The sequence below is a fragment of the Leucoraja erinacea genome, chromosome 35 (genome assembly GCF_028641065.1).
Source record: "Leucoraja erinacea ecotype New England chromosome 35, Leri_hhj_1, whole genome shotgun sequence".
NCBI classification, from domain to species: Eukaryota; Metazoa; Chordata; class Chondrichthyes; order Rajiformes; family Rajidae; genus Leucoraja; species Leucoraja erinaceus.
The window spans coordinates 6,898,216-6,924,581 of NC_073411.1; the positions used below are offsets into that span (position 1 = coordinate 6,898,216).

The 26,366-nt window shown below is 45.8% G+C and overlaps 1 protein-coding gene across 1 annotated transcript in view; it reads left to right on the forward strand.

The window, feature by feature from the left end:
• Positions 1 to 14,095, forward strand: part of LOC129713247 (leucine zipper putative tumor suppressor 1-like) — a 35,400-nt gene extending 21,305 nt beyond the window's left edge. The window contains exons 2-4 of the mRNA XM_055662184.1: positions 1,720 to 2,177; positions 5,878 to 6,642; positions 9,854 to 14,095. Of these exons, the coding sequence (XP_055518159.1) occupies positions 1,833 to 2,177; positions 5,878 to 6,642; positions 9,854 to 10,534 (1,791 nt within the window). The 5' untranslated portion in view covers positions 1,720 to 1,832 and the 3' untranslated portion in view covers positions 10,535 to 14,095. The remainder of the gene's footprint in view (positions 1 to 1,719; positions 2,178 to 5,877; positions 6,643 to 9,853) is intronic.
• Positions 14,096 to 26,366: the final 12,271 nt, after the last annotated feature.

Sequence of the window (26,366 nt, forward strand, 5' to 3'; positions counted from 1 at the left end):
TGCCCTACGTAGAAACCTTGTATAGATTAGTTTAGTTTAGTTATTTTACTCCAGGAGCCTTTTCCATGACTGGATATGGCCACAGGGCAGTGGAGGTTTTAAATCGGAGTTTTCCCTCTCCTAGATGGACCGCCTTCCCAGGCTGACGAGCCCCATCTGCCCGAGACTCGTGGGGGCGAGAACGTCTACCTTTCTGTGCAGGTCTATAGCACATGCCCACTGCCCAAACATCTAGGCAGGGTGTATATTTAAGAGGATCAATGAGTTGTGAATCTTATTTGTCTTTGCCCCCCCACCCTTAACCCTACAGGTTTTCTGAAGTTGGCGGCATTGTTTACCTATCAGTTCCATCATCTTGACACACAAATGTAACGCAAACTGTGGACTCCTGTTGTTGCTCATGGTGTGGGTCTAATTATTAGCTACGAGAATGCAGTTAGTAGGCCGGCCCTTTGCCTTCATGGTGAGTCCACCTAATCCCTCAGACCATATACTCCTTGAACAAAGATTTGTGTGTGAAGTCCCTCGGATCCCAACGTCGCTATTTGTATTGCTGTCAAAGGGCTTGGTTTCTTTGGCATTCGAAAGAGTCTTTAACCGTGACTGAGGCAATAAATTGACAATAATTCATTCCTTCCAGACAATTCGACAAGCAGTATCCCAAAACATACATAGGTGAAAGAACTTGTGCTGGAGAAAGTCTTGTGAACACTAACGCCGCGGGTGGCACAGAGGTAGAGTTGCCGCCTTACAGTGCTCACAGCGCCAGAGATCTGAGTTCGATCCCGACCACGGGTGCTGTCTGTACGGACTTGGTACATTCTCCCCGTGACCAGTTTGTAGGTTAATTGGCTTGATCTAACTATAACTTGTCCCTCCTGTGTGTAGGATAGTGTTAGTGTGTGGGGGTCACGGGTCAGTGCAGACTCGGTGGGCCAAAGGGCCTGTTTCTGTGCTGTAACTCTGAACTAAACGAAGCCAATTAGAAAAGAAGCACAAAAATCTAATGCATGTAACATTCAGAAAATTCCTTGCTACTTACACCATACAAAGTCAATGAAGCTGTGGAGTATTTAATTCAACGGTTACAAAGCTTGTGCATTCAAGTTTTAAATCTTTTAAAATACATTTATGGATATGGATGGATAGATTGGGTTTTGAGGGCTATAGGCAAAATGCCAGTAAATGGGACTAGCCTAGTATGGGCCAACTGGTTGGCATGGACAATGAAGACAAACAAGCAGGAAACATACAAGAACTCCAGATACCTGCTCCGTCCAGAAATTGATGTAGACACTGCTGGGAAAGGAACAGCGTATATCTTGGCTACTGAATGAGTCCCAATCAGACAGGCTGCTTAACCCTGGACATTCTCAATTTTTTAGTGTGTGATATCCTAGTATAGAGATGCAGCATGTGGCCCTTCAGCCCACTGAGCCCATACTGACCCGTTCACACTATTTCTACGTTATCACACTTGCAAATCCACTCTGCAGGCAATTTACAGAGGACCAATTGACCTACAAACCCGTACATCTTTGGGGTGTGTGGTCACAGGGAGAATGTGCAAACTCCACAAGGACAGCACCCGAGGTTAGGATTGCACCCGTGGTTAGGATCGAACCCGGGTCTCTGGCGCTGTGAGGCAGTGCTTCTACCGGCTGCGCCGCCATGTTTGATCCATCAGATTCTTTACCTCTTCCTTTTGTTTCCTGGCAGGAACAGCGGATGCATTGGACGGACTGAGTTGGAGTTGTTCCAGCGTTTGGGGATGCCGTGGAGAATAACCTCGAGCTGCCCCACCACCGACACGCCATCCAGCCGCAGACAAGATGGGGAGTGTGAGCAGCCTCATCTCGGGGGGGAGTCTCCATGACAAACACTGCAAAGCCTTCGAGTCCAGGGGCAAGAAACCGTCGCACCTCCAGAAGTTTATCCGGCAGCAGGACGGGCTGCTGAAGTTTGGCGGCGGCCACGAGCCCATCGGCAACGGCTCCCGGTGCGAAACAACCGAGGACTTTTTCTACATCAGCATCAGCCAAAGCAACGGACTGACAGCCACGGGCAAGCGGAAGAGCCGTGCCTCTGGCCCAGGGCCTCAGAAAGACGTACCCATCAACATGGATGTTAAAGGCCCTCCACCAACACTGGTACCCATCTCCGGCCATCTAGAGCAGGTGAGACCCCCCCCCCCTCCACAGACACCTCACAGTACCAACTCTAGCCCAAAACCACATCATGGGCAGTGAAGTTGTTATTATGTTCTTTTGCTTCCTGACAGCATGAAAGGCGCTATATCAATGCAAAATGCTCTCTATTTCATCATGAGGGAAAGTGGTGTCATCGGAAGCAGGCCCCTCAAGGGGACAAATGGGGTCCCAGGGCATGTTTAGCTGTGTGGCATAGTGACGCAGTGGTACAGTTGCTACAATAAAACATACATTGAACCACAGACTAAAAACAACAAAGGAAGAAAAGGACAAGACAGACTGTTGGTGAGGCTGCCATCGCACGGCTCCACCCGGGGTAGCTTTCCAGAGGAATTTTAATCAGGCTGATTGATGAGTGGTAGTGTGAAATTCTCTGCGTCCATCTGATCAGGGCTTATTAAGATTCCCCTTCAAACCCTTTGCAGAGGTCTTGTCAATCTCTGTAATAAAGATCAAAGCTGCAGGTGAAGGTAGGCAAAAGTGCTGGAGAAACTCAGCGGGTGAGGCAGCATCTATGGAGCGATGGACTGTAGCTTCAGGTGAGACCAGTGAACCACTACCCAAACCTTAATCCTGATGAATAACCACTCCTTCCATTTCATGTCAAGGTTTTGGCAATGAGAGCATTACGTATTGAACCAAACATCAACCCGCCGCACAGTGGCACGGCTGGTAGGGTGCCTGTGTGGAGTTTGTAAGATCTCCCTGTTACCATGTGGGTTCCTCTGGGTTCTGTAGTTTTCTCTCACTTCTCAAAGATGTACGGGTTTGTAGGTTGTATTGTATTGTATATCTTTATTGTCATTTCCTGAGTATTCACATACCCAGAGGAAACAAAAAAACGTTGCTCAATCAGTGTCCATTAAAAATAAATAGAAATAAAAATACATGTATCATGAACAAATTTAACACTCTACTAAACATTCAACAGGCGTTCTGATCGGCAGCGGCACAACAGTGGCTCTGCTGCAGTGTGTCCAGGTTGGTGGTTGGTGCGCGATACTTTGGCAGGGGGCAAAGTCCATTTATCAGTCTTATAGCCTGTGGGAAGAAGCTGAGGAGCATCCTGCTGGTTTTGCAGCTAATGCTCCTGTACCTCTTCCCAGATGGCAGGATGGAGAAAATGTCATGCGATGGGTGGTAAGGGTCTTTGATGATGGAGATGGCTCTGCTGATACATCTCTTCCTGTATATGTCCAGCAGGAAAGGGAGTGGAGCACCAATAATCCTGCTGGCGGTCTTCACAATCCTGTCTAGTTGGTGCCGTTCGTACGCCTTGCAGCTCCCGAACCAGGAAGTGATGCCGTAGGTCAATGTGCTCTCGATTGTCCCCCTATAAAAAGGTTAACGGGCCTCTTGTGAAAAACAAATTCCCCTAGTGTGGAGGGCGTGGGATAACAAAGGGGTGGAACGGTAGAGTTGCTGCCTTACAGAGCACTTGCAGCGCCAGAGACCTGGGTTCGATCTCGACGTACTTCCTGTGACCGCATGGGTTTTCACTGAGATCTTTGGTTTCCTCCCAGGAATATGTACAGGAATGTAGGTAAATTGGCTTGGTAAATGTTAAAAGTAGTCCCCCCTGTGTGTAGGATAGTGATAATATCCTACACACATGGCTGGACAATGGTGCCTTCCTCACCTTGGTGCCACTGTGTTGTGTCGTGGGCTTTCTGTGTTTGTGCTTTTTTAAAAATTTTCTATTTTATTTTTTTAATATGTTTTAATATTTATTATTTATTTATTTTTATGATACTGACTGTAAAGGGAAATTCATTTCGTTGTCTCTAATTGAGACAATGACAATAAATTTGAATACAATACAGAATACAATACAATATGCAGGATTGCTGGTCGGCATGGACCCGGTTGGCTGAAGGGCCTGTTTCCACGCTGTATCTCTAAACTAAACTAAACTGAATGATTGTGTGAATAGGTGATCTGCATGGACTTAGTGGAATGAAGGACCTGTCTCCACGCTGTATCTCTAAACTAAACTTGTAGGAAGATGAGCTATGCCCTCTGTAAATCTGAAATAAAAGCAAAGATATACTGGCAATACTGTGGAACGAGGCAAACATTCACCAGAACAGAATATTTCCCAGCCAAAGCACTTCACGCCAATGATGTCCTATATTCTTTGTTAAAGTTTAATCAATGCTGTGATGTGGGGAAAAAAATGCCAGTAACCAATTGTGTGTGGAGAAGGATTCCATGGCAGCAACTTGACACTGCATAGTTAATCTGCCAAATTAACGGGTGATTAGCAACTAAAGATGCTGAGGATGCAAAAGATCCTGTGATTAAAATAGTGGTGTGGGATCTGTTTCTCTGTCAATGAAGAGAACAGATGGAACCTCCGTGTCTTCTGAAGTATTGGATCTCCAAGATACAGAACCTAAACAGGCTGATTATAGAGATGGAAAAATTGAAAACATGTAAAATTAGAGGCGGCACAGTGGAGTTGCTGTCTCCCAGCACCAGAGAGTGATCAAGTTCGATCTTGACCTCTGGGACTGTCTGTGTGGAGTTTGCACGTTCTCCCTGTGACTTTGTGGGTTTCCACTGGGTGCCCCAGTTTCCTCCCACATCCCAAAGACGTGCGGGTTTGCAGGTTAATTGACCTCTGTAAATTGCCCTTAGTGTGCAGGGAGCGGATGAGAAAGTGGGACAACACAGAACTAATGTGAATGGGTTAGTATGGACTTGGTGGGCTAAAGGGCCTGTTTGCATGCTGTATGTATCTCTAAGCAACTCCGATTAACCAAGTCCGATTATATCTCTGATAGACACTATGTGTTGGAGTAACTAAGTGGGTCAGTCAGCATCAATGGAGGAAAAGGACATATAAGTAAGTAAGTCAGTTTATTGGCCAAGTATTCACATACAAGGAATTTGCCTTGGTGCTCCGCCCACAAGTAACAACATGACATACCGTCACAGTTACGAATGACTCAGAAAACACTAAACATTAATAATAATAAAACATTAATGATAAAACGCCATTGATCAAGCATGTGAACCAACAAAATACCAGATCAAAGGGAGGCTACAGATTTTTGGCTGTTCAGTAGAGCAACTACTCGTGGATAAAAACTGTGACATTTCAGGTCGGGACCCTTCCTCAGATTGAAGGGGGGGGGGGGGGGGGGAATAGAGGGTGAAGAGCTGGAGGTGAGAAAAGACCTGGAACAGTTAACAAATGACCTCAAGCAGGGAGGTGCTCTGGTAAGCCAATTGTTGTCTTGGTATGGTGTGCTCTCAAGAGGGATACGATGTGAACTATAGAACTGGTTAGACTTAAATGCTGGAGAAACTCAACACAGCATCTATGGAGCGAAGGAAATAGGCAACGTTTCGGGTTGAAACTCTTCTTCAGATTGGTTAACCAGCTAGGTGTGAAGGAAGGAGATTTGGTGGGGGGGGTTGTTGGTAGAAGATAGTTAAATTGATCCTATACGATAGAACTTAATTTATCCCAGGAAATTGATCTGCCAACGTCATAAAACACAAGATTCATGAAATGAGAGAATTCAATGTTCATACGATGTTTATACGATTCTTATAACAAATGTAAAGCACTTTGGCCAATGAGAGTTGTTTTTTAAATGTGCTATATAAATAAATATGACTTGACTTATGACTTGATACCACTATTGTTTCTCTGCAGGGCAGCAAAAGGAACGTTGTCAGGCCGACAGCAGTTAAGGCTGCGGTGCCTAGAAATGGCGCCCATCTCAACGGTCCTTTGGGGAACCAGATGGAGGCGAAACTTGCGTCTCAGGGGAGCGTTCCGAATCCGGGAAACCCTGCAGGGAAACAGCAGGGACGAGAGCAGAAGCAGGCGAGCTGCTCGGGAACACTGTCGGACTCGGGTAGGAATTCCATGTCCAGCCTCCCAACGCACAGCACCGGATGCAGCCGGGGGCCAGAGCCCACTGGAGCCGCCACCACCCTTCGTAAAAGGTTTGGAGGTTCAGCCCAACACATTGGTTCCATTGGAGGGATCTTGAGGAATGGGGGCATCGTGTCCACCTCTGAAGGCGGCAACAAAGACTTGAGCTCCAACCACTGCAGCTCGCGCCTCCACTCAGCCCCATCCGGCAGCAGATCTGTGGCTCGGGATCCAGTGGTGGACCCGGGAGGGAGAGGAGTTCAGGAGCCCCTGGACAATGGGAAGGTGAGACACTGCGGGCAGGGGCCAGGCAGCCCGGAGCGGAGGGAGGGCGCTAACACCACCCACTCCTCTCGCACGGAGCACGGGGAATGCCATCTCCTCCAGATCCAAGTCAGCCAGCTCCAACAGGAGAAGCAGCAACTGAGGGACAACTTTGCCCAACTACTACAGCAGTGCAACAGCCTCAAAGCCAAATGCAAAACTTACGAACGAGAACAAACGGAACTCAGCCCAACGCTCGAAGAAATTAAATGGGAGGTAGGAACGCTGCCGTTTACGCAGAGAGAAAATAATATAATTAATGTTCTGGCCCGTGCACCATGGAGTGTAGATTACCAAGGGGAATAGAATGGGACACCAGGAACAGCAGATGCTGGTTTACAAGAAAAGACACAAAGTGCTGGAGGAACTGAGCAATTCTGGCAGCATCTTAGTTTAGGAGGGATCTGCAGATGCTGATATAAAGCAAAGAAAGACAAAAATGCTGGAGTAACTCAGCGGGTCAGGCAGCATCTTCAGAGAAGAGGATAGGTGATGTTTCGGGTCAAGACCCTTCTTCAAACCTATTATTCTTCAAAGCCTATTAACAAGGTACAAGGAAAATATTTTTTGTTGCATGCTTTCCAGTCAGTGGAAAGACTATATGTGATTACAATCAAGCTGTCCACAGTGTGTAGATGCAGGATGAAGGGAATAACATTTAGTGCAAAGTAAAATTCGATTCAAGATAGTCCACGAGTCTTAAACAGGCTACATATCGGGTCAGGACTCTTCCTTAGACTGATGCGTTTGCATCTCCGAGCGCATTGGTTGTGTGGTCATTTAAGTCTTCAGTTTGCCATGACATTTTCAAGAGAGAGCTAGATAGGGCTCTTAAAAATAGCAGAGTCAGGGGATATGGGGAGAATACAGGAACGGGGTACTGATTGGGGATGATCAGCCATGATCACATCGCTGGCTCGAAGGGCCGAATGGCCTACTCCTGCACCTATTGTCTATTATGTATTTTTGGATTTGAGCTGATAACAGAGTTGACTCGGTGGACCAAAGGGCCTGTTTCCACACTGTATCTCAAAAGACTAAAGTCATAAGGAGGGAAAAGGTGCAAATGTGAAGCTCGAGGATGAGACGTAGGTGGAAGGGGGAGTGGGAATGGGATGGGGATTATGGGATATGATCACAGTTCTACACATTAGGGACAATTTACAGAAGCCAATTAACCTACAAACCTGCATGTCATTGGGATGTGGGAGGAAACTGGAGCACCCAGAGAAAACCCATGCGGGTCACAGGGAAAACGTACAAACTCCATACAGGCATCGCATGTAGTCAGGATCGAACCCGCGTCTCTGGCAGATGTGCCACAGGGGGGAGGAGAGAGGGGAGTGGTGGGTTGCCTGAGGTTGGAGAACTTGATACTCGCACAGTTGGGTTGTAAGCAACCCAAGCAGAATAGGAGGCGTTGTGTTTCTACTATGCCAGAGTGGCCTCTCCCTGGCTGTGGAGGTGGACCAGGATAGAGATGTTGATTTGGGAATGGAAAGGGGAATTGAAGTGGCTTCGAACTGTGAGCTCCAGCAGAGGGAGTTAGATGTGGCCCTTGTGGCTAAGGTGATCAGGTACGGGATACTGAGTTGGATGATCAGCCATGATCATATTGAATGGCGGTGCAGGCTCGAAGGGCCGAATGGCCTACTCCTGCACCTAATTTCTATGTTTCTATGTTTCTATGATCCATATAACCCCTCTCCAACCAGAGACCATAGAACCATGTTTCATCATTTAAATCAGTAGAATAGGACTATGGTGCTCCCTAATCCTAATCCCACATGAACCTGAACCGATTGAAAATGTTTATTTGGTTATAAAAACTTATCATAGAAAAGGGTAGTGCATGATGGATTAGAAGGTATTCTACCTGCTTCAAACAGTCTCATTTAGTGTTCCCATTGTAGAGTAATTGTGTTTCAATCATCTTCCATTAACTTAAAAGGTTGCTGCAACATGTTGTAAACCACTTTTTATTCTATGTCATTTGTGGTCCTGAATCGATTGGAAACATTTATTGGGTTTTAAAACTTAAGGATAGTGCAAGATGTATCACAAAGTTGTCTGCTGGCTGCAATCTAATTTGCGGGGCTTCCAATGCAGAGAAACTGTCTTTCATTCATCTGCCGTTAAATTTGGAATACGTTTTTGGTCAGAAGTCCATAAGTTATAGGAGCAGAATTTTAGGCCATTTGGCCCATCGTTTACTCTGCCATTCAATCATGGCTGATCTATCTTTCACTCTCAACCCCATTCTCCTGTCTTCTCACCATAAGCCCTGACACCCCTCATTAATAAAAAAAATCTGTCCATAAAAATGTCCATTGACTTGGCCTCCACAGCCTCTGTGGCAATGAATGCCACAGATTCACCACCCTCTGACTCAAGAAATTCCTCCTCATCTTTCTAAAGATACGTCCTTTTATTCTGAGGCTCTGGCCTCTGGTCCTGGACTCTCCCACTAGTGGAAACATCCTCTCCACATCTACTCTATCCAGGCCTTTCACTATTTGCAGTAAATTGCAAACCATTTTATTTTGAGGTTGCAGTGACCACGGCCCCAGGTTCCCCACATGTCCATTCCTCAGTGGACGTCTAAGCACAGAGTTTAGATGGTCCTGGTATTTGTAATCTCTTCCAAGGACTGTGTCTCGCCTGTTCCAGCCTCTTGCTCGTCACTTCATTTAGTCTAAGCACAGAGTTTGCAGGAGTAGGATTCGGCCCTTCGTCCTGCACCGCCATTCAATATTCATGGCTGATCATCAACTCAGTATCCCGTACCTGCCTTCTCTCCATACCCCCTGATCCCCTTAGCCACAAGGGCCACATCTAACTCCCTCTTAAATATAGCCAATGAACTGGCCTCTGGCAGAGAGCTGCGTGAAAAAAGTTGTTCATCATTTCCCCTTTATCCTAAGCTGTGACCCCTTGTAACATTCATCTTCCTGCATTTAGCCTGTCCAACCCCTTAAGAATACTCTACACTGCAGATCTGCCTTTTGCTGTTCAAGAGTCAAGAATGGTTTATTGTCATATCTCCCAGATAGAACAATGAAATTCTTACTTGCTGCAGCACAAGAGAATATATATTCTTGTTTGATCAGGAAAGGACCCAAAGTGCTGGAGCACCTCGTTGGGTTAGGTGGCATCCCAGGAAAACATGGATGGGTGATGTTTCGGGTCAGTACCATCGCTCAGACAAAAGCATCAGATCTCCACCTATCCATGTTCTCCAGGGATGCTGCCTGACCCACTGAGTTTCTCCACAACTTTAGTGGGGTTTTTTTGTCAGTTCCTTGTTTCTACGAGTCAGATCGAGCTTGGATTGGTGTCACATCTAGTTTGAAACCACAGTTGTGGGACCGTGTGGTGCTAGTGATGTTCGTGTGCATTTGCAGATTATGGACCATTACTGTTTCAGGTCTGCCAGAAGTCTGGGGTGATCTCTCTTCTAAAGCAGCAGCTGAAGGACTCGCAGACGGAGCTGGCCAACAAGACCAACGAGGTGCTGACCCTCAGGAACCAGGCGAGGGAGGCGAGAGGGAAGCTGTCCTCTCGAGAGCAGCGGGTCGAGGAGCTGCAGGGCACAGTGCAGGCCAAGGCGAGGGAGCTGGAGGTGTGCGAGAACGAGCTCCAGCGCATGAGGAATGCGGCGGAGTTACTGCGGGAGAAGGTCGGCCTGCAGGAGCAGAGGATCCGCGAACTGAAACGCAACTCGGTCAGCTGGAAGGAAGCGAGCTGTGGAGGCGAGATTGACAGCCGGCCTGAACCGGCCCTGTCCCTGCGACAGAGCCAGCAAGGGACAGCGAACCTGCAGGGACAAGTGGACAAGTTAAAAGCCCAACTGGAGCAGGAGAAGCAGAGGAACCAGGCGCTGTCCCTCGACTCTCAGAAGGAACGGCTGCTGTGGTGTGCAGAGAAGGAGCGGGTGATTGAATATCAGAAGCAGCTCCAGCAGAACTATCTACGCACTCGCCGCCAGAACCTCAGCCTGGAGAGGACTGTCCAGCAGCTCTCAGTCCAGCTGGAGGCCAGAGATTCTGTGGAGAGAGTGGGACAAGGTGCTGACTCGTTTGAGGTGATAGTTGCCACTGCGATTTGACAAAGGGTAAAATGCCTTTCAGCGAGCAGGGTATTGACTGGCAACAGCACGAAAGCCAGCGAGTTCAAAGGTGGGAGTATGGAGAAATGGCTGTTGCAAAAGGTCAGTTTACTCAGAAAACAAAATAGACACAAAAAGCTGGAGTAACTCAGACTGAAGTAGGGTCTCAACCCGAGACATCACCCATTTATTCTCTCCAGAAATGCTGCCTGTCCCGCTGAATTGCTGAAGAAGGGTTTCAACCCGAAACATCACCCATTTCTTCTCTCCAGAAATGCTGCCTGTCCCGCTGAGTTACTAAAGAAGGGTCTCGACCCGAAACGTTGCCCAATTCCTTCGCTCCATAGATGCTGCCTCCCCCGCTGAGTTTCTCCAGCATTTTTGTCCACCGCTGAAGTACTCCAGCTTTTTGTGTCTACGGTTTCAACCGTCATCTGCAGTTCCTTCCGACACATACTCAGAAAACAACGTCTATTTAAAGAGTGCAGCAGACAAACCACAGCGATGGCTTCAATTACAAGAGCAACGTTTCTCCAGAAAACTGCTGGGACTGTTACTTGCAACTTACCTGCATTCAAATCAATCTTCATCATTTAGAGCAATATTGTCAGCCAGGCTGGTTGGCAGGAACATTGCCTAATTGTCTCAACTCTGGCTGGCTATAGTGTGTCATTATATACAGACTTCTGCAAATGCAGTGTTGATAACAGGACTGTTTGCGGCAACTGGATATTTTGTGAAGTGCTTCCATTGGCATGCCAATAGCATTTCTTTCAGCTACAAACAAATCAAAGCGCACACCGTTTTTGCGGCTTTTTTTTTTACAGACTTGGTTTCAAGTGGATTGTATGCTTTTAAATCGCACGGCTCCAGCATAGCGTGACATGTTCGCTGGCGGTGCTGCTAAAGTGAAAGCTGTGAATTATAAGTTGGGAATTATAAATGCTAATGTTTACACTACAACCCAAGCAGAACTAAGCCAGTGACATGACAAATCCACCTGTGAAGGGTGGGCTTCAGGGAAAAACATTTTATAAGCACACGGCATTATGCCCCGTGCCAAAGAATCATTGCTTGCGCCAGCATGACTGTAGCACCAATTTCTAAACGATACTTCCAATGGATTTTCACCCATTATGAGCCCACACGGCACTGAGTTTGTGCTGTCAAGATCCTGGATGGCTGCTGCAAAATTGTTAGAGAGAAAGGATTAGCAAAATGTTCCATTATTGAATTGAAGCAATAAAGACAAAATAAACAGAGGCACTATAGACTGCAGATGCTGGAATCTGCAACACAAGGAGAGATGCTGGCGAAACTCTGCAAGCCAGACAGCATATGTGGGGGGGGGGGGAATGGTGAGTCAGTGTTTCCTCAGTCAAGATGAAGGGTCTCGACCGTTGACTTTCCTCCACAGATGCTGCCGGATCTGCCGTGTTCCTCCAGAACTTCCCCTTTATTGGGGGGCTAAAGGAAATAAAACAGCGGAGTTACTCCACCACTGTGTCCTTTTGAGCAGAGCAAGATTGTGGTCATCAGGTGCAAGGAGCTCTTGGTGTTGGTGTCTCTGTGGTGCAGGTGTGGCCCAAACGCCCATTCTCCACCTCGGCAGTCATCAGAGCCAGAGATCTCCTTCTATCTCATCAGGGGATCCACAGTAGTGTGTCCAATGTGTATTCAACATCAACCCTCGTCCTGTGCACAAAGTGCTGGAGTAACCCCGCTGGTTCAGAGTAAAGAAGAGTCCCATCCCGAAACATCACCTATCCACGTTCTCCAGACATGTGCTGTGTCCTTGTTTGCCAGGAGATCACGCCTTCCGTGGACACATGCTAACAATTACAGAGAGGATTGAGGACATTGTGGAACTGCAGATGCTGGTTGACAAAAAACAACCTACAAAGTGCTGGAGTAATTAAGCAGGCCAGGCAGCATCTCTGGTGAACATGGACAGGTGGGACATGGACATTTTAATGGAACATTGTCATTAATAATGTAGCATTTTGGAGTTGTAATGGAGTGAGAAAAGAACAGAAAAACAGGGATATTGCTTTAATCTCAGGTCAGAGAGCATCGCATGTGCTTTCATATGGCAGATTTGCAAAGTCAATGCTACCCATAGGACTCCCCTGGTTATTGCTACAACCAAACATTCATGGGAAGGATTCAGTGGCATCATAGTTCATTAATAATAGTGTGATTGTGTCATTCACAAAGTCTTCCTTCCAAGGTTACATTGCACTGCCAAGAATGGTGCAAGATTGATAGCATCACAGAAATCACCCCTGGCTCTTTAGATGTCTTAGTTATCCTTCCCCCTTACACTGAGCTGCATCTAACTGCCAAGATCATTAGTGCTCACTACCCATACGCTGAGGCAGTGCTTTGCATGCTGCTTCCAATTAAGCATCGCCTTTAATCTTTGGGAAGGAACAGCAGATGCTGGTTTAAACCGACGATGGGCTATAGTGTTTAGCTTAGTTTCGAGATACAGCGCGGATACACCAAGTCCAGCGATCCCCACACAATAACACTATCCTACATACACACTAGGGACAATTTGCACTTATACCAAGCAAATTAAACAATCCTGTGGGTCTTTGGAGTGTGGAAGGAAACCAGAGGTCCCGGAGAAAACCCATGCAGGTCACTTGGGAGAATGTACAAACTCTGTACAGACAGCACCCGTAGTCAGGATTGAACCCGGGTCTCTGGTGCTGTGAGGCAGCATGGCATAAAAACAAAAGTTGCTGAAATGAAGACTGTATGCGGATTCTGGACTCATTCCAACTGTGACGGCATCAAGTCCATGTAGTCCAACCTCTGTATTCTACTTGCCTGTTCCCCCGTCTTACTGAGGTTAGAAGGGAAGTCATGTCTACGTTGGTGTTTAGGTTTGTTACAAGCACCCTGCAAGATACATATGTCTTTGAATGCTTCAATGCCCACTCCTGTAGCAAACATTACATTATAGTGACAATCCATACATGGAGCTTAGACACATCAAAGTAACCAAGAGTGGAGGGGAGGTGGAAATAAAAACCCCCCTTCAAATTACACCCCATTGTTACCAAAATTAAATCCTGGAACTTCCTTTTCAGCAGCACCATGGAAGCACCTTCACCAGAAGGACTGCAGAGCTTTGATCATAAGCCATAGGAGCAGAATTAGGCCATTTGGCCCATCAAGTCCACTCCACCATTCGATCATGGCTGATCTATTTTCCTCTCTCGACCCCATTTCTCTGTCTTCTCCCCATTACCTTTGACACCCTTACTAATCAAGCACCTGTCAATCTCCACTTTAAAAATACCCAATGACGTTAGACATACCACATGGAAGCAGGCCCTTCGGCCCATTGAGTCTACGCCAGCATCATACACTAACATTTCCTACACACTAAGGACAATTTACCATTTTTTTTACCGAAGCCAATTAACCTACAAGCCTGTTTAAGAAGGAACTGCTGATGCTGGAAAATCAAAGGGAGACAAAAGTGCTGGAGAAACTCAGCGGGTGCAGCAGCATCTATGGAGCGAAGGAAATGGGCAACGTTTCGGGACGAAACGTTGCCTATTTCCTTCGCTCCATAGATGCTGCTGCACCCGCTGAGTTTCTCCAGCACTTTTGTCAGCCTCCAAGCCTGTACATCTGTGGAGCGTGGGAGAAAACTGGAGCACCTTGAGAAAATCCATGCAGTCTCAGGGGGAACGTACAAACCCCGTACAGACAGCACCCCGAGTCAAGATCGAACCCAGGTCTCTGGCGCTGTAAAGCAGCAACTCGACCACTGCGCCATCGTGCCGTGCCGCCCTAATGGCTTGGGTTCCGCGGCCATCTGTGGCAATGAATTCCACAGATTCACCACCTTCTGGTTAAAGAAATTCCGCCTCCTCATCTCCTTTCTAAAGGTACACCCTTTAATTCTGAGGCTGCGCCCTCTAGTCCTACACTCAATGAGGTGGCTCACCTCTGCCTGACCCTGGGCAGTTAAGAATGGGCAATAAATAGTGGACTTGTGATTCTTTGCATCCAAAGAATGAATACATAAAATAAATTGCTGCAGATTTTCAAATCCTCCCACCCCATGCTTGGGAGCTGCCAGTGGCAAGTCCTGATAGCCACAAGCACAGGCAGGTTGAATATCCACTCTTGTTAGGATCAGTATCCACCCACTGGAGTAAGTGTAAGATTGGTTTGTCTCATTCGTGATAAGAAAGGAAAATCCCCACCGCTATCTTCTGTCAGCCAGGGCTTACGTTAGGAATAATTCATGGAATGCATGCTCCCAACATGGAGAATGTGCCCAGCTAGGGGAATCTGCACTGTCATCACCTTTTCTCCGACCCATGCTCCATTAAGGAAGTAATTTCCGTAATGGGAATGAAGTGGTCGGTGAACTACCCACAGCAGCTGTGGTGTCGAACATTAGTTACAAAATGGCTGTGGTATTACTGCCAAATAAATGCTCGATCTGCATGTCTTATGCTATTGCTGTTGTATTAGTCTTGACTAAAATATTTGGGTCTTTAGTTATATGTTGGTGAGACCTTATCAAAACCCATTGAATCGAGTGTCATGATGAAGTGGGCTTTAATATTACACAAGAGACAAAGGTGGCGCAGTGATAGAGTTGCTGCCTCACAGCGCCAGAGACCCCGGTTCGATCCCGACTACGGGTGCTGTCTGTACGGAGTTTGTACATTCTCCCTGAGACCGTATGGGTTTTGGAGAGGGAAGAACAATGGAGGAACCAGTGTGGGAGGACCACTGTGAGGAGGGGGAGGGGGAGAACAAGGGGGACCTTGTATTTTGTACGTGCCCTTTATGGGCAACTATTTGCATACCTTTGGTATGCAAGCAAAGAATTTCACTGTGACTTGTCACGTGACGATGAAGAATTAATTCATTCATTTAGTCCTCCATTCATCCCACATTCCAAGGCGCGCAGGTTTGTAGGTTAATTGGCCTCTGTACATTGTCCCTAGTGTGTAGGATAGAAATAGTGTACGGGTTTTGCTGGTCGGCGTGGACTCTGCGGGCTGAAGGGCCTGTTTGCATGCTGCATCTCAACCAAAAACTAAAACTAAAACAGATAGAATTTTTTTTTAAACCCGAGTCTGCTCTTCCCGTTCACTCATTTATAAAGGAATGAGGATTGGAAAGATCATAGGACATAGGAACAGGATTGGGCCATTTGGCCCATCAAGTCTGCTCCTTGGAAGCCACAGGCAAGGCTAAGTAGTCCACAAACATTGAAGATATTAATTGCAAATATGGATAATAATATGCTTCAGGTCTGTTCATTATTTTAGCAACAACAGAAAAATACGTCAGCCATGCACAAGATTCTGGAGTATGGAGGGCGCTCTCTAACTTAAGGAAAAAGCAAACATTTGCACCACCATCAATGTTATTCATTATTCAGTTGTCTATTCTAACAATGGTTACTCTCCTCAAAGTGGCCTGCGTATTTATCAGTGTTATTCTATGGAACAAAAAAGCAGGTGTGTAAAATTAAGCATTACTGTTGGTAGCCAGCAGTGCTTGCTAAACTGTTCACATTTTCTTCTATGCTTCAACCTTCTCTCTTCATAATAGCCATGAGGAGGTGTTAACTGTTGCAACACAAAAGGACTGTAAAGGCAGCGGAAGCCAATTTTTGTTTTGGGATGTAAAGTATGGTTCTCGCTGATTTTTATTTGTTTTTGAAAACTACCTTGACTATAAAGCATTCTGAAGTGCCACACTGAAACAATGATCAGTGCTGTGAAATGTCTGAGTGTATGGTGATATTTATAAAGCGTATGAGGCAATTAGTCTTTTAAAATAAACTGGTTCATAAACTTAGTCCCGCTGTTCATTTTTCCACAACAGGAAGCACAGCGGTAGTGGTGCTGCCTTATGCCCCTGTCCCACTTAGGAAAACTGAACGGAAACCTCTGGAGACTTTGCGCCCCACCCAAGGTTTCCGTGCGGTTCCCGGAGGTTTTTGTCAGTCTCCCTACCTGGTTTCACTACCTGCAACCTCCGCCAACCATCTGCAACCTCCGGGAACCGCACGGAAACCTTGGGTGGGGCACAAAGTCTCCAGAGGTTTCCGTTCAGGTTTCCTAAGTGGGACAGGGGCATTACAGTGCTGGAGACCTGGGTTTGATCCTACCTAAGGCTGCTGACTGTACAGACTGTATGACACAAAGTGCTGGTGTAATTCACCAGGTCAGGCAGCATCCCAGGAGAAAAACGAAGGGTGACGTATGGGGTTGGGACCCTTCTTCAAACTGAAAGTAAAGGGGAGGGAACTGGGGGTAAGAAAAGGCCAGAACAAAGCTGGACCAGCTAATAAACGAAAAATACACACACACACAATACATATACATTTATCTATATATACATGCATATGTACATACACACACACACAATACATATACATTTATCTATATATACATGCATATGTACATACACACACACACAATACATATACATTTTTCTATATATACATGCACATGTACACACACAAACGGTGTTTATATATATACACATATCAATACACATATATCCATACACACATATATATTATACACACACACATATGTGCCCTTATTAACCCTTTGCTGTGGTATGTATCAAGACTTTGTTCCTTGCAACAGTAGAACACCATTTGAACTGAATGTCCTCTCATATCCCACCCACCTGCCTTTATTTCAGTTTAGTTTTTAATGAGAATTCTCTAAACTCTAATCTCTATTAGAGTCATGCTAGCCGGCACGGACTCAGTGGGCCGAAGGGCCTGTTTCTGCGCTGTATTACAACACCAAACTGCACCAAAGGATTCATACTCAACGACAACAGAGAGATACATGTACATACTTATCACTATCAGTGAATATGTTTGATTTTCACTTCTCCTAACCGGGGGATTGAACCAAATTGCCGGTCCCAAGCTGTGCAGGCATAGTTATGACTGATAAGAGAGGGCTGTTGGGTCGCAAGCTTGTGAGCCCCCCCCCCCCCCCCCAAGCAGCTGAATAGTCGTACTGTGCACAGCGGGACTTTTCTGCAAAGCACCACAATACTGTATTTAAAATACCCTGCTTGATTACCAGTTTCTCTGCACCCGCTCATTTATGTCCTCCAGACCTGTTCCTAGGCCGCACGGGATACAGACAGGAACCAGCTGCCAGCAACAGCAGCAGCGCTGCCTAATAGCGTCCACTTTCCTCTCCAGCCCTAATTGCCTTGCTGTGACAAGGATCTCCATATGGATGCAAGCTCGTCTCGTTTAGCTGTTCCATCCCAGCTTGGCACCGTCCACACAAAGAATGATTTTGCCTTTTTTAAATTAAAGATGACGTAATGCATTGGTGAATTACTAACTGGCTAGTGGTACAGTCTTACTGCCACTCCCAGTACAGGTAGAGGGGGGTGGGGGTGGGGTCCTTACTGAGATGATACACAATTGGAACACAGAAGAGTACAGCACAGGAATAGGCCCTTCAGCCCACCATGTCTGTGTCTAACATGATTCCAAGATAAACCAATCTTATTTGCCTGGACATGATCCTTATTCATCCATTCCCTGAAGGATTCATAGCCAAAACGTTGTCTGCCCATTTCCTTCCACAGTTGCTGCCTGACCCGCTGAGTTCCTCCAGCACTTTGTGTTTTCGGTGACCAGACAGGGTAAATGCCAGGAAGATGCTTCTTCTGCTGACAGAGTCGGCAGGAATGATCTCAGAATAAAGGAACCCCCAACTTAATGCTGAGATGAGGAAACATTTCTTATCTGAGAGGTTTGAGAGCATTTGGAGTTGAACCCTGTGCCTGATGGAATGGAATACTTCATTGTCACATGTGACTAAGCACAGTGAAATTCTATGCTTGGATACCCAATGTACACAAACTACAGCAGTGGAGGACACCACGGCTACGCTTTACCAGGCCAACCCAGCAACACCGCCAGGACAATGGACCTTCATGGTCAGATCAAGAACCCTGCACGTACAACAACTGTGACTTGAAAATAGTGCCAATTCTGGCGACTCTGTACACTGAAGAGGCACCAAATGCTGGTGTAACTCAGCGGGACAGGCAGCATCGTTGGCAGAAAGGAATGGGTGACTTCTCGGGTCGAAAGTCTGAAGAAGGGTCTCGACATGAAACATCACCCAGAGATGCTGCCTGTCCCGCTGAGTTACTCCAGCATTTTGTGTCCATCTTCGATTTGAACCAGCATCTGCAGTTCTTTCCCACAGACTCTGTATACTGACTGCGTGTACTACAACTACGGACTTGTATTGCACCTGAGATGTTTCTCTAAGATGTATCTGAGTGCTTATGTATAGTGTTACTTGTACTGAACTGTACACAAGAATGACTTTCACTGATCTTGGTACATGTGACATATAAAGTACCATTGAACCATCCATGTACCTAAAATCTTCTTAAATGCTACTGTCATAGCTGTCTCTGCCACCATCCCTAGTTCTCGCCACCCTCTGTGTAAAATAAATTGTTTGCACTTCTCTATGTATTCAATAGTGAATACACTTGAAAATACCTGCAATTGAAACACATGGTTTCAAGCATTGAAACAAACAGAAAATAGATCCGTACAGCACAGGATTGGGTCCACCAGCCCACAATATCTGTGGAGATTGTGATGTCAAAATAAATTAATCACGCCTAGAAACATAGAAATTTAGGTGCAGGAGTAGGCCATTCGGCCCTTCGAGCCTGCACCGCCATTCAATATGATCATGGCTGATCATCCAACTCAGCCGTACCTGCCTCTCTCCATACCCCCTGATCCCCTTAGCCACAAGGGCCACATCTAACTCCCTCTTAAATATAGCCAATGAACTGGCCTCAACTACCCTCTGTGGCAGAGAGTTCCAGAGATTCACCACTCTCTGTGTGAAAAAAGTTCTCCTCATCTCGGTTTTAAAGGATTTCCCCCTTATCCTTAAGCTGTGACCCCTTGTCCTGGACTTCCCTAACATCGGGAACAATCTTCCTGCATCTAGCCTGTCCAACCCCTTAAGAATTTTGTAAGTTTCTATAAGATCCCCTCTCAATCTCCTAAATTCTAGAGAGTATAAACCAAGTCTATCCAGTCTTTCTTCATAAGACAGTCCTGACATCCCAGGAATCAGTCTGGTGAACCGTCTCTGCACTCCCTCTATGGCAATAATGTCCTTCCTCAGATTTTGGTCTCACCAAGACCCTGTACAACTGCAGTAGAACCTCCCTGCTCCTATACTCAAATCCTTTTGCAATGAAAGCTAACATACCATTCGCTTTCTTTACTGCCTGCTGCACCTGCATGCCTACCTTCAATGACTGGTGTACCATGACACCCAGGTCTCGCTGCATCTCCCCCTTTCCCAATCGGCCACCATTTAGATAATAGTCTGCTTTCCCGTTTTTGCCACCAAAATGGATAACCTCACATTTATCCACATTATACTGCATCTGCCAAACATTTGCCCACTCACCCAGCCTATCCAAGTCACCTTGCAGTCTACCTGCTCATCATCCATATCCTTCCATTCCTGACATATCCATGTGCCAATCTAAAAACTTCTGAAATGGCACTATGGTACCGGTTTTCACCATTAGCCCTGGCAGTGCATTTCAGGGACCCACCGACATCTGTAAAAGAAAAACTTGCCCTACACATCTTCCTTTTTAATGTTTTAAGGTGAACTTTAAGCTCTCTTTAAAGCTATGTCCTCTAGTCTTTGACATTTCCACCCGAGGAAAAAGGTTCTGACTGTCTCTCCTATCTCCGCCTCTCCTAATTATATATAATCAGGTGTCCCTCTGACATTCCAGAGAAAACAATCCAGGTTTTTCTAACCTCGCCTTGTAGTTAATACCCCATTATCCAGGCAGAACAGCAGATGCTAATTTACACCGAAGATAGGCACAAAATGCTGGAGTAACACAGCGTCCCTGGAGAACATGGATAGGTGATGCTTCGGGTCGGGACCCCTCTTCAGACGCCCTTCATCAGATACAAGATATGGAAGGCTCCGCTGTATTCAACACAAGTGGTACATGGAGGGCTTAGCCCTATCTGGTTCATGTCTTCACTATTTGCTACGAACATACAACTTATATCAGATGTTCAATGTACATAATAGGCTGATAAAGGTATTAAGCACTGCCTGGGCCAAGACCAGGAGCACAACACTGCAAGCGTAAGCAGCTCCTGCTGTGCAGCCCGATTTTTATATGTAAATGCCATAATTTAGCAGCAAGACCCATATCAGAGGTTAAAGTGAAGGCCGGCGCTCTGCTTTGTTCGGTCCTCAGACGAAGCTCGTTAGACACATCAGCCATCTGTTCGAGCCAGTGCCACGTTTTGCATCGCGCAAGGCTTAATCCAATCGGCCCTTTGAAGTTAAAGTCACCGCGCATCTGGGTCTCTCCTCAGCTAATGAGGCACCAAATTCAATGTGTCCCTGTCAAATCTGGCACATTCACTGGTGCTGACAGGCTTTAAGGATTCTCCAACACAATGCCTCGGCCCACAAGACGCAGCCAGGGCACACTGAGACCCAGCCAACCGTGCAGAGATGAAACTTACTCCACTGCTTGTTTAACATGGGCTGATTTTACTGAGGAAAAAGATCAACACATGTGCAAGCACCGCAAGGCATGGCTCGGACCCATCTCCTCAGAGTAATGAATTGCAAGCAGGTCTCAGTCAAGCACTGAAAGATTTGCTTTCATCAGTTTTTTTGTTTGTTGTGAAACCAGTTTAAAATACATGAAATAATATTGTGGAGCAGCACTTTCCTGAATCCAACTTTGAATTTCACAATACAAATAATAGCTGAACATCTTTTCCAGGGCTATTGATGTTTAATCTTCTGCCTTCCAGATATTTTGTCATTCATGAGCATTATTCATAAAGTCCTAGCTAGGTGCATGATTACCACCCTGCTGGCTACTGTAGATAAGTGCTGAGGAAATCATATTCTCTTCAGATTTGTAGATGTTTCATTATAATCTATGTGGGACTTGGAACCATTAAATGCTTCCAGATACTTCACCAGTTCATCTTTCTGCAATAGCGCCACTGTATATATTTTTTACTCAAAAGAGGTGAAGTTATTTAAAAATCAGCCATAATGAATGACCTCTCACTGATGTGTCCGCACCACTTTCTTGTATGATCTCATTACATCAAGTGCAGCTACTCTACAGGAGTGGCAGCTAACTCGATTTTGCTGAATACTCCTGTCAAAAATGAAGGCACAATAGCCACAGCAGATGAGCCAATGTTGCCCTGAACTCGTCAATAAGTGTGTGTACAAAACCACCATTGTCGTGCTGATTATTTTATCATAGAAGTCCTCCCAAGTCTTAAATGCAATAGGAATCAGCTAATGCCAGGTGGTGACAAGCAGGAATATGCTATGATAGACACAAAATAATGGAGTAACTCAACGGGCCACACAACGGGAAAAGAATAGGTGGCGTTTCGGATCGGAACACTTCTTCAGACTTTTTCTCCAGTGATGCTGCCTGATCCGCTGAGTAACTTCAGCATTTTGTATCTATCTACGGTATAAACCAGCATCTGCAGTTCCTTCCTACACAGGAATATGCTGTGACTGGGTGCAGACTTTTAAAGGGTTTACATAAATCCTAATCCTCCATTGGTTTCTTCGATTCCATCTGCCTCACAACAGACAAGACTGCAAACCATTTAAATAATTATCAAAAAGACTGACAATGCAGGACTCTCAAAATTCTTGACTTAACATTCAAACTAAATGAGGACAGACCCAGTAACAATTAGATACAAGAAACTGCAGATGTTGGTTTATTAAAATAAACCGCAAAGTACAGGAGTAACTCCACGGGGTCAGGTAGCATCTATGGAGGATGCGGATAGGGTAGGCGATGTTTCAGTTCGGAACCCTTCATCAATCTGAAGAAGGATCCTGACCTGAAACATCACCTACTGATATCCTCCAGAGATGCTGTCTGACTCACCGAGTTACTCCAGAACTCAGGGTCTAGTCTTGAATCGGGCCATTGCAGTTGAATAATTCACATTGTCTGAAAATAAATGATTATCGCCAAATTCTATTTTTTCCCCCAGTAACTCATACAGGCACAGGCAATAGTTCAAGTTCAAGTCAAGTTCAAGTGAGTTTATTGTCATGTGTCCCTGTATAGGACAATGAAATTCTTGCTTTGCTTCAGCACACAGAACATAGTAGACATTTACTACAAAACAGATCAGTGTGTCCATATACCATAATGTAAATATATACACACATGAATAAACTGATAAAGTGCAAATAACAGAAAATGGGTTATTAATAATCAGAGTTTTGTCCGAGTCAGGTTTAATAGCCTGATGGCTGTGGGGAAGTAGCTATTCCTGAACCTGGTTGTTGCAGTCTTCAGGCTCCTGTACCTTCTACCTGAAGGTAGCAGGGAGATGAGTGAGTGGCCAGGATGGTGTGGGTCTTTGATGATACTGCCAGCCTTTTTGAGGCAGCGACTGCGATAAATCCCCTCGATGGAAGGAAGGTCCGAGCCGATGATGGACTGGGCAGTGTTTACTACTTTTTGTAGTCTTTTCCTCTCCAGGGCGCTCAAATTGCCGAACCAAGCCATGATGCAACCGGTCAGCTTGCTCTCTGTGCACCTATAGAAGTTAGAGAGAGTCTTCCTTGACAAACCGACTCTCCGTAATCTTCTCAGGAAGTAGAGGCACTGATGAGCTTTCTTGATAATTGCGTTAGTGTTCTCGGACCAGGAAAGATCTTCAGAGATGTGCACGCCCAGGAATTCGAAGCTCTTGACCCTTTCAACCATCGACCCATTGATATAATGGGCTGTGGGCCCCCCTCCTACTCCTTGCAAAGTCCACAATCAGTTCCTTGGTTTTGCTGGTGTTGAGGGCCAGGTTATTGCGCTGGCACCATATGGACAGTTGCTCGATATCTCTTCTATAATCTGACTCATATTTAGCACTAATATTTAGCACATAAGCAGTTTGGTTCAAACTGCAATATTTTCTTTAACAAAAAAGCCTCGCATTACAATTTGGTTAACACTGTCTATCAGTTCCTATGTTTAACTTTATAGAATGGAATGAACCAAACACAGGTTTGTACGCAGGAACTCTGTAAGGTTGCTGCCTTACACCAACACAAAGCACCCTGTAAAAACACTTCTCTACTTACGCTAAACATAGCAACTCTTTACTTAGCCCAAAGAAGCAGAGAATGGTCACATCCCACTGAAGATATGGTGTGAATAAAAAATAAATCTTGAAATAAAGATGTTAAGAGTTTATTGGAGTGAATAGAGCTTTGGGGAATGAGAAACGATGAGTTATGATGCATATATTGTCCCAAATCGATTTTCAGAGAGACTGAGAACAAATTACATGGGGCTAGGCCTTTTGTTGTAGTTTTGGTTCTTTTTGCCAACATAGATTGTCATCATCGATAAAGTATCACCACCATCACAAGAACAGGCCCTTCAGCCCACAATGCCTGTGCTGAACATGATGCCAAGACCATCACTTATCTACCAATCAAATCTGTTTGTCTTTGGAGTGTGGGAGGAAACCTGAGCACGAGGAGAAAACCCACGTGATCACGTGGGGGGGGAGATGTACAAACTATGTACAGACAGCACCCGTAGTCAGGATTGAACCCAGGTCTCAGGCGTAAAATGCCCCTGTCCCACTTAGGAGGTTTTTGTCAGTCTCCCTACCTGCTTCCACTACCTGCAAGCTCCGGGAACCGCACGGAAACCTTGGGTGGGGCGCAAAGTCTCCAAAGGTTTCCGTTCAAGTTTCCTAAGTGGGACAGGGGCATAGAGATGAGAAGAACTTTTTTCACACAGAGAGCGGTGAATCTCTGGAACTCTCTGCCGCAGAGGGTAGTCGAGGCCAGTTCATTGGCTATATTTAAGAGGGAGTTAGATGTGGCCCTTGTGGCTAAGGGGATCAGAGGGTATGGAGAGAAGGCAGGTACGGGATACTGAGTTGGATGATCAGCCATGATCATATTGAATGGCGGTGCAGGCTCGAAGGGCCGAATGGCCTACTCCTGCACCTAATTTCTATGTTTCTATAGGCAGCAACTCTACCGCTGTGCCACCGTGCCGCCCAAACTTGTTGAAGTAAGGGTGTGCGACACTGTCAGAGATTTCACCATTCATGACATTAAACTGAGGCCTTGGCTACCGTTTCCAGTGGATAATAGTCACGGCGTCATTTGAAAGGAGAACACATATCTTGCCGGGAGCGCGTCGAATGTCATATATTACCGGAGTGACTTCACTTCAGAAGTTGCTAACTGTCAACCACTTAAGGACGCCCCGAGGTAGTGAAACACAGAACAACTTACCACTGCATTAAGCAGCAGATAATTAGCCATGTGATTCAAACGAGGATATAATAGGGCTGTGTTCTGTGCATTATGCATTTGCACTGAGGATCTTATATATAAAATAATTGATGGTTTGATGTTCCAGCAGTTCACACTCAATCTCTCTTAAAATCAATTTAGGCTATTGTGCATCTCATCACGTATCCTGCATTATTCCCTACAGTATGCAATAATACCAAATCATTAATCATGTCCTGGCAGCTGAACTTATAACCAACACATATTAGCAATATTACATTTGTTATGGATAGGGGTAATCAAATGCACATCCTTCATTCAGAGTTATAAAGAAGGAGGGCGCACACTGCACCCCGGGAGCTACATAATCTTTCAGAAGCCAGGCACCGGGAGAAATGGACTGTTTAAATAGGCTATCAGAAACTCTTTCATCACTGTGCTATTTCATCTTTTACAGAGCGCTTGCCTCTTATATTATAGTCTTGACCGAACAAAAAACATTTATCGGTATTCTTTTTATTTCTCTGCACTAACTACAAGTTAGCTCGAACCACAAGTTCCGATGACGGGGATCTCTGGAGTCACAGCGGGGACCCGTCAGCCGCGCCTGGGCTATGGGTGAGTGGTGGAATATTGCTCCCGAGTGACAGTGATCCAACGGATCCCACTTGGTCTAGTTATATATAAACGGTGATGATTTAAGAATGTACATTTAATTATGAGGCTGTGCCTTCTGGTCCTAGACTGCCCCACAACTGGAAACATCCTCTCCACATCCACTCTAACTAGACCCTACATTATTGGGCAGGATTCAATGAGATTCCCCCTCTTCCTTCTACACTCTAGTGAGTACAGGACCAGTCATCAAACATTCCTCATACACCAATCCAATCATTCCCAGGTTCATTCTTGTAAACCTCCTCTGGACCCTCCCCAATGCCAGCATTTCCTCCCTCAATGTTCACAATATTCCAAATGTGGTCTGACCAGCACCTTATAAAATGTCAGCATTATTAACATTGCTGTTGCCTTCCGAACTACCGACTCAACCTTCTGGGAATGCTGCACCAGCACTCCTGGTTCCCTTTGCACTTCTGATTTCTGAATCCTCTCCCTAGGTAAGAAATAGCCTATGCCTTTATTCTGTCTACCAAAGTGCATGATTGTACACTTTGGTATGCTCTGTTCCATCTGCCACTTCTTTGCCCACTCTCCCAACCTGACCAAGTACGTCTGCAGGCTCCCTGTTTCCTCAACCCTAGCTGCCCCTCCATCTATCCTCGTATCACCCGCAAACCTGGCCCCCCGCACAAAGCCATCAATTCCATCATCTCTATCATTAACAGATAATGTGAAAAGTGGTTTACCTAACACCGACCTCTGCAGAACAACTTGTCACTGGCAGCCAACTTGAAAAGGCCACCCTTTATTCCCACTCT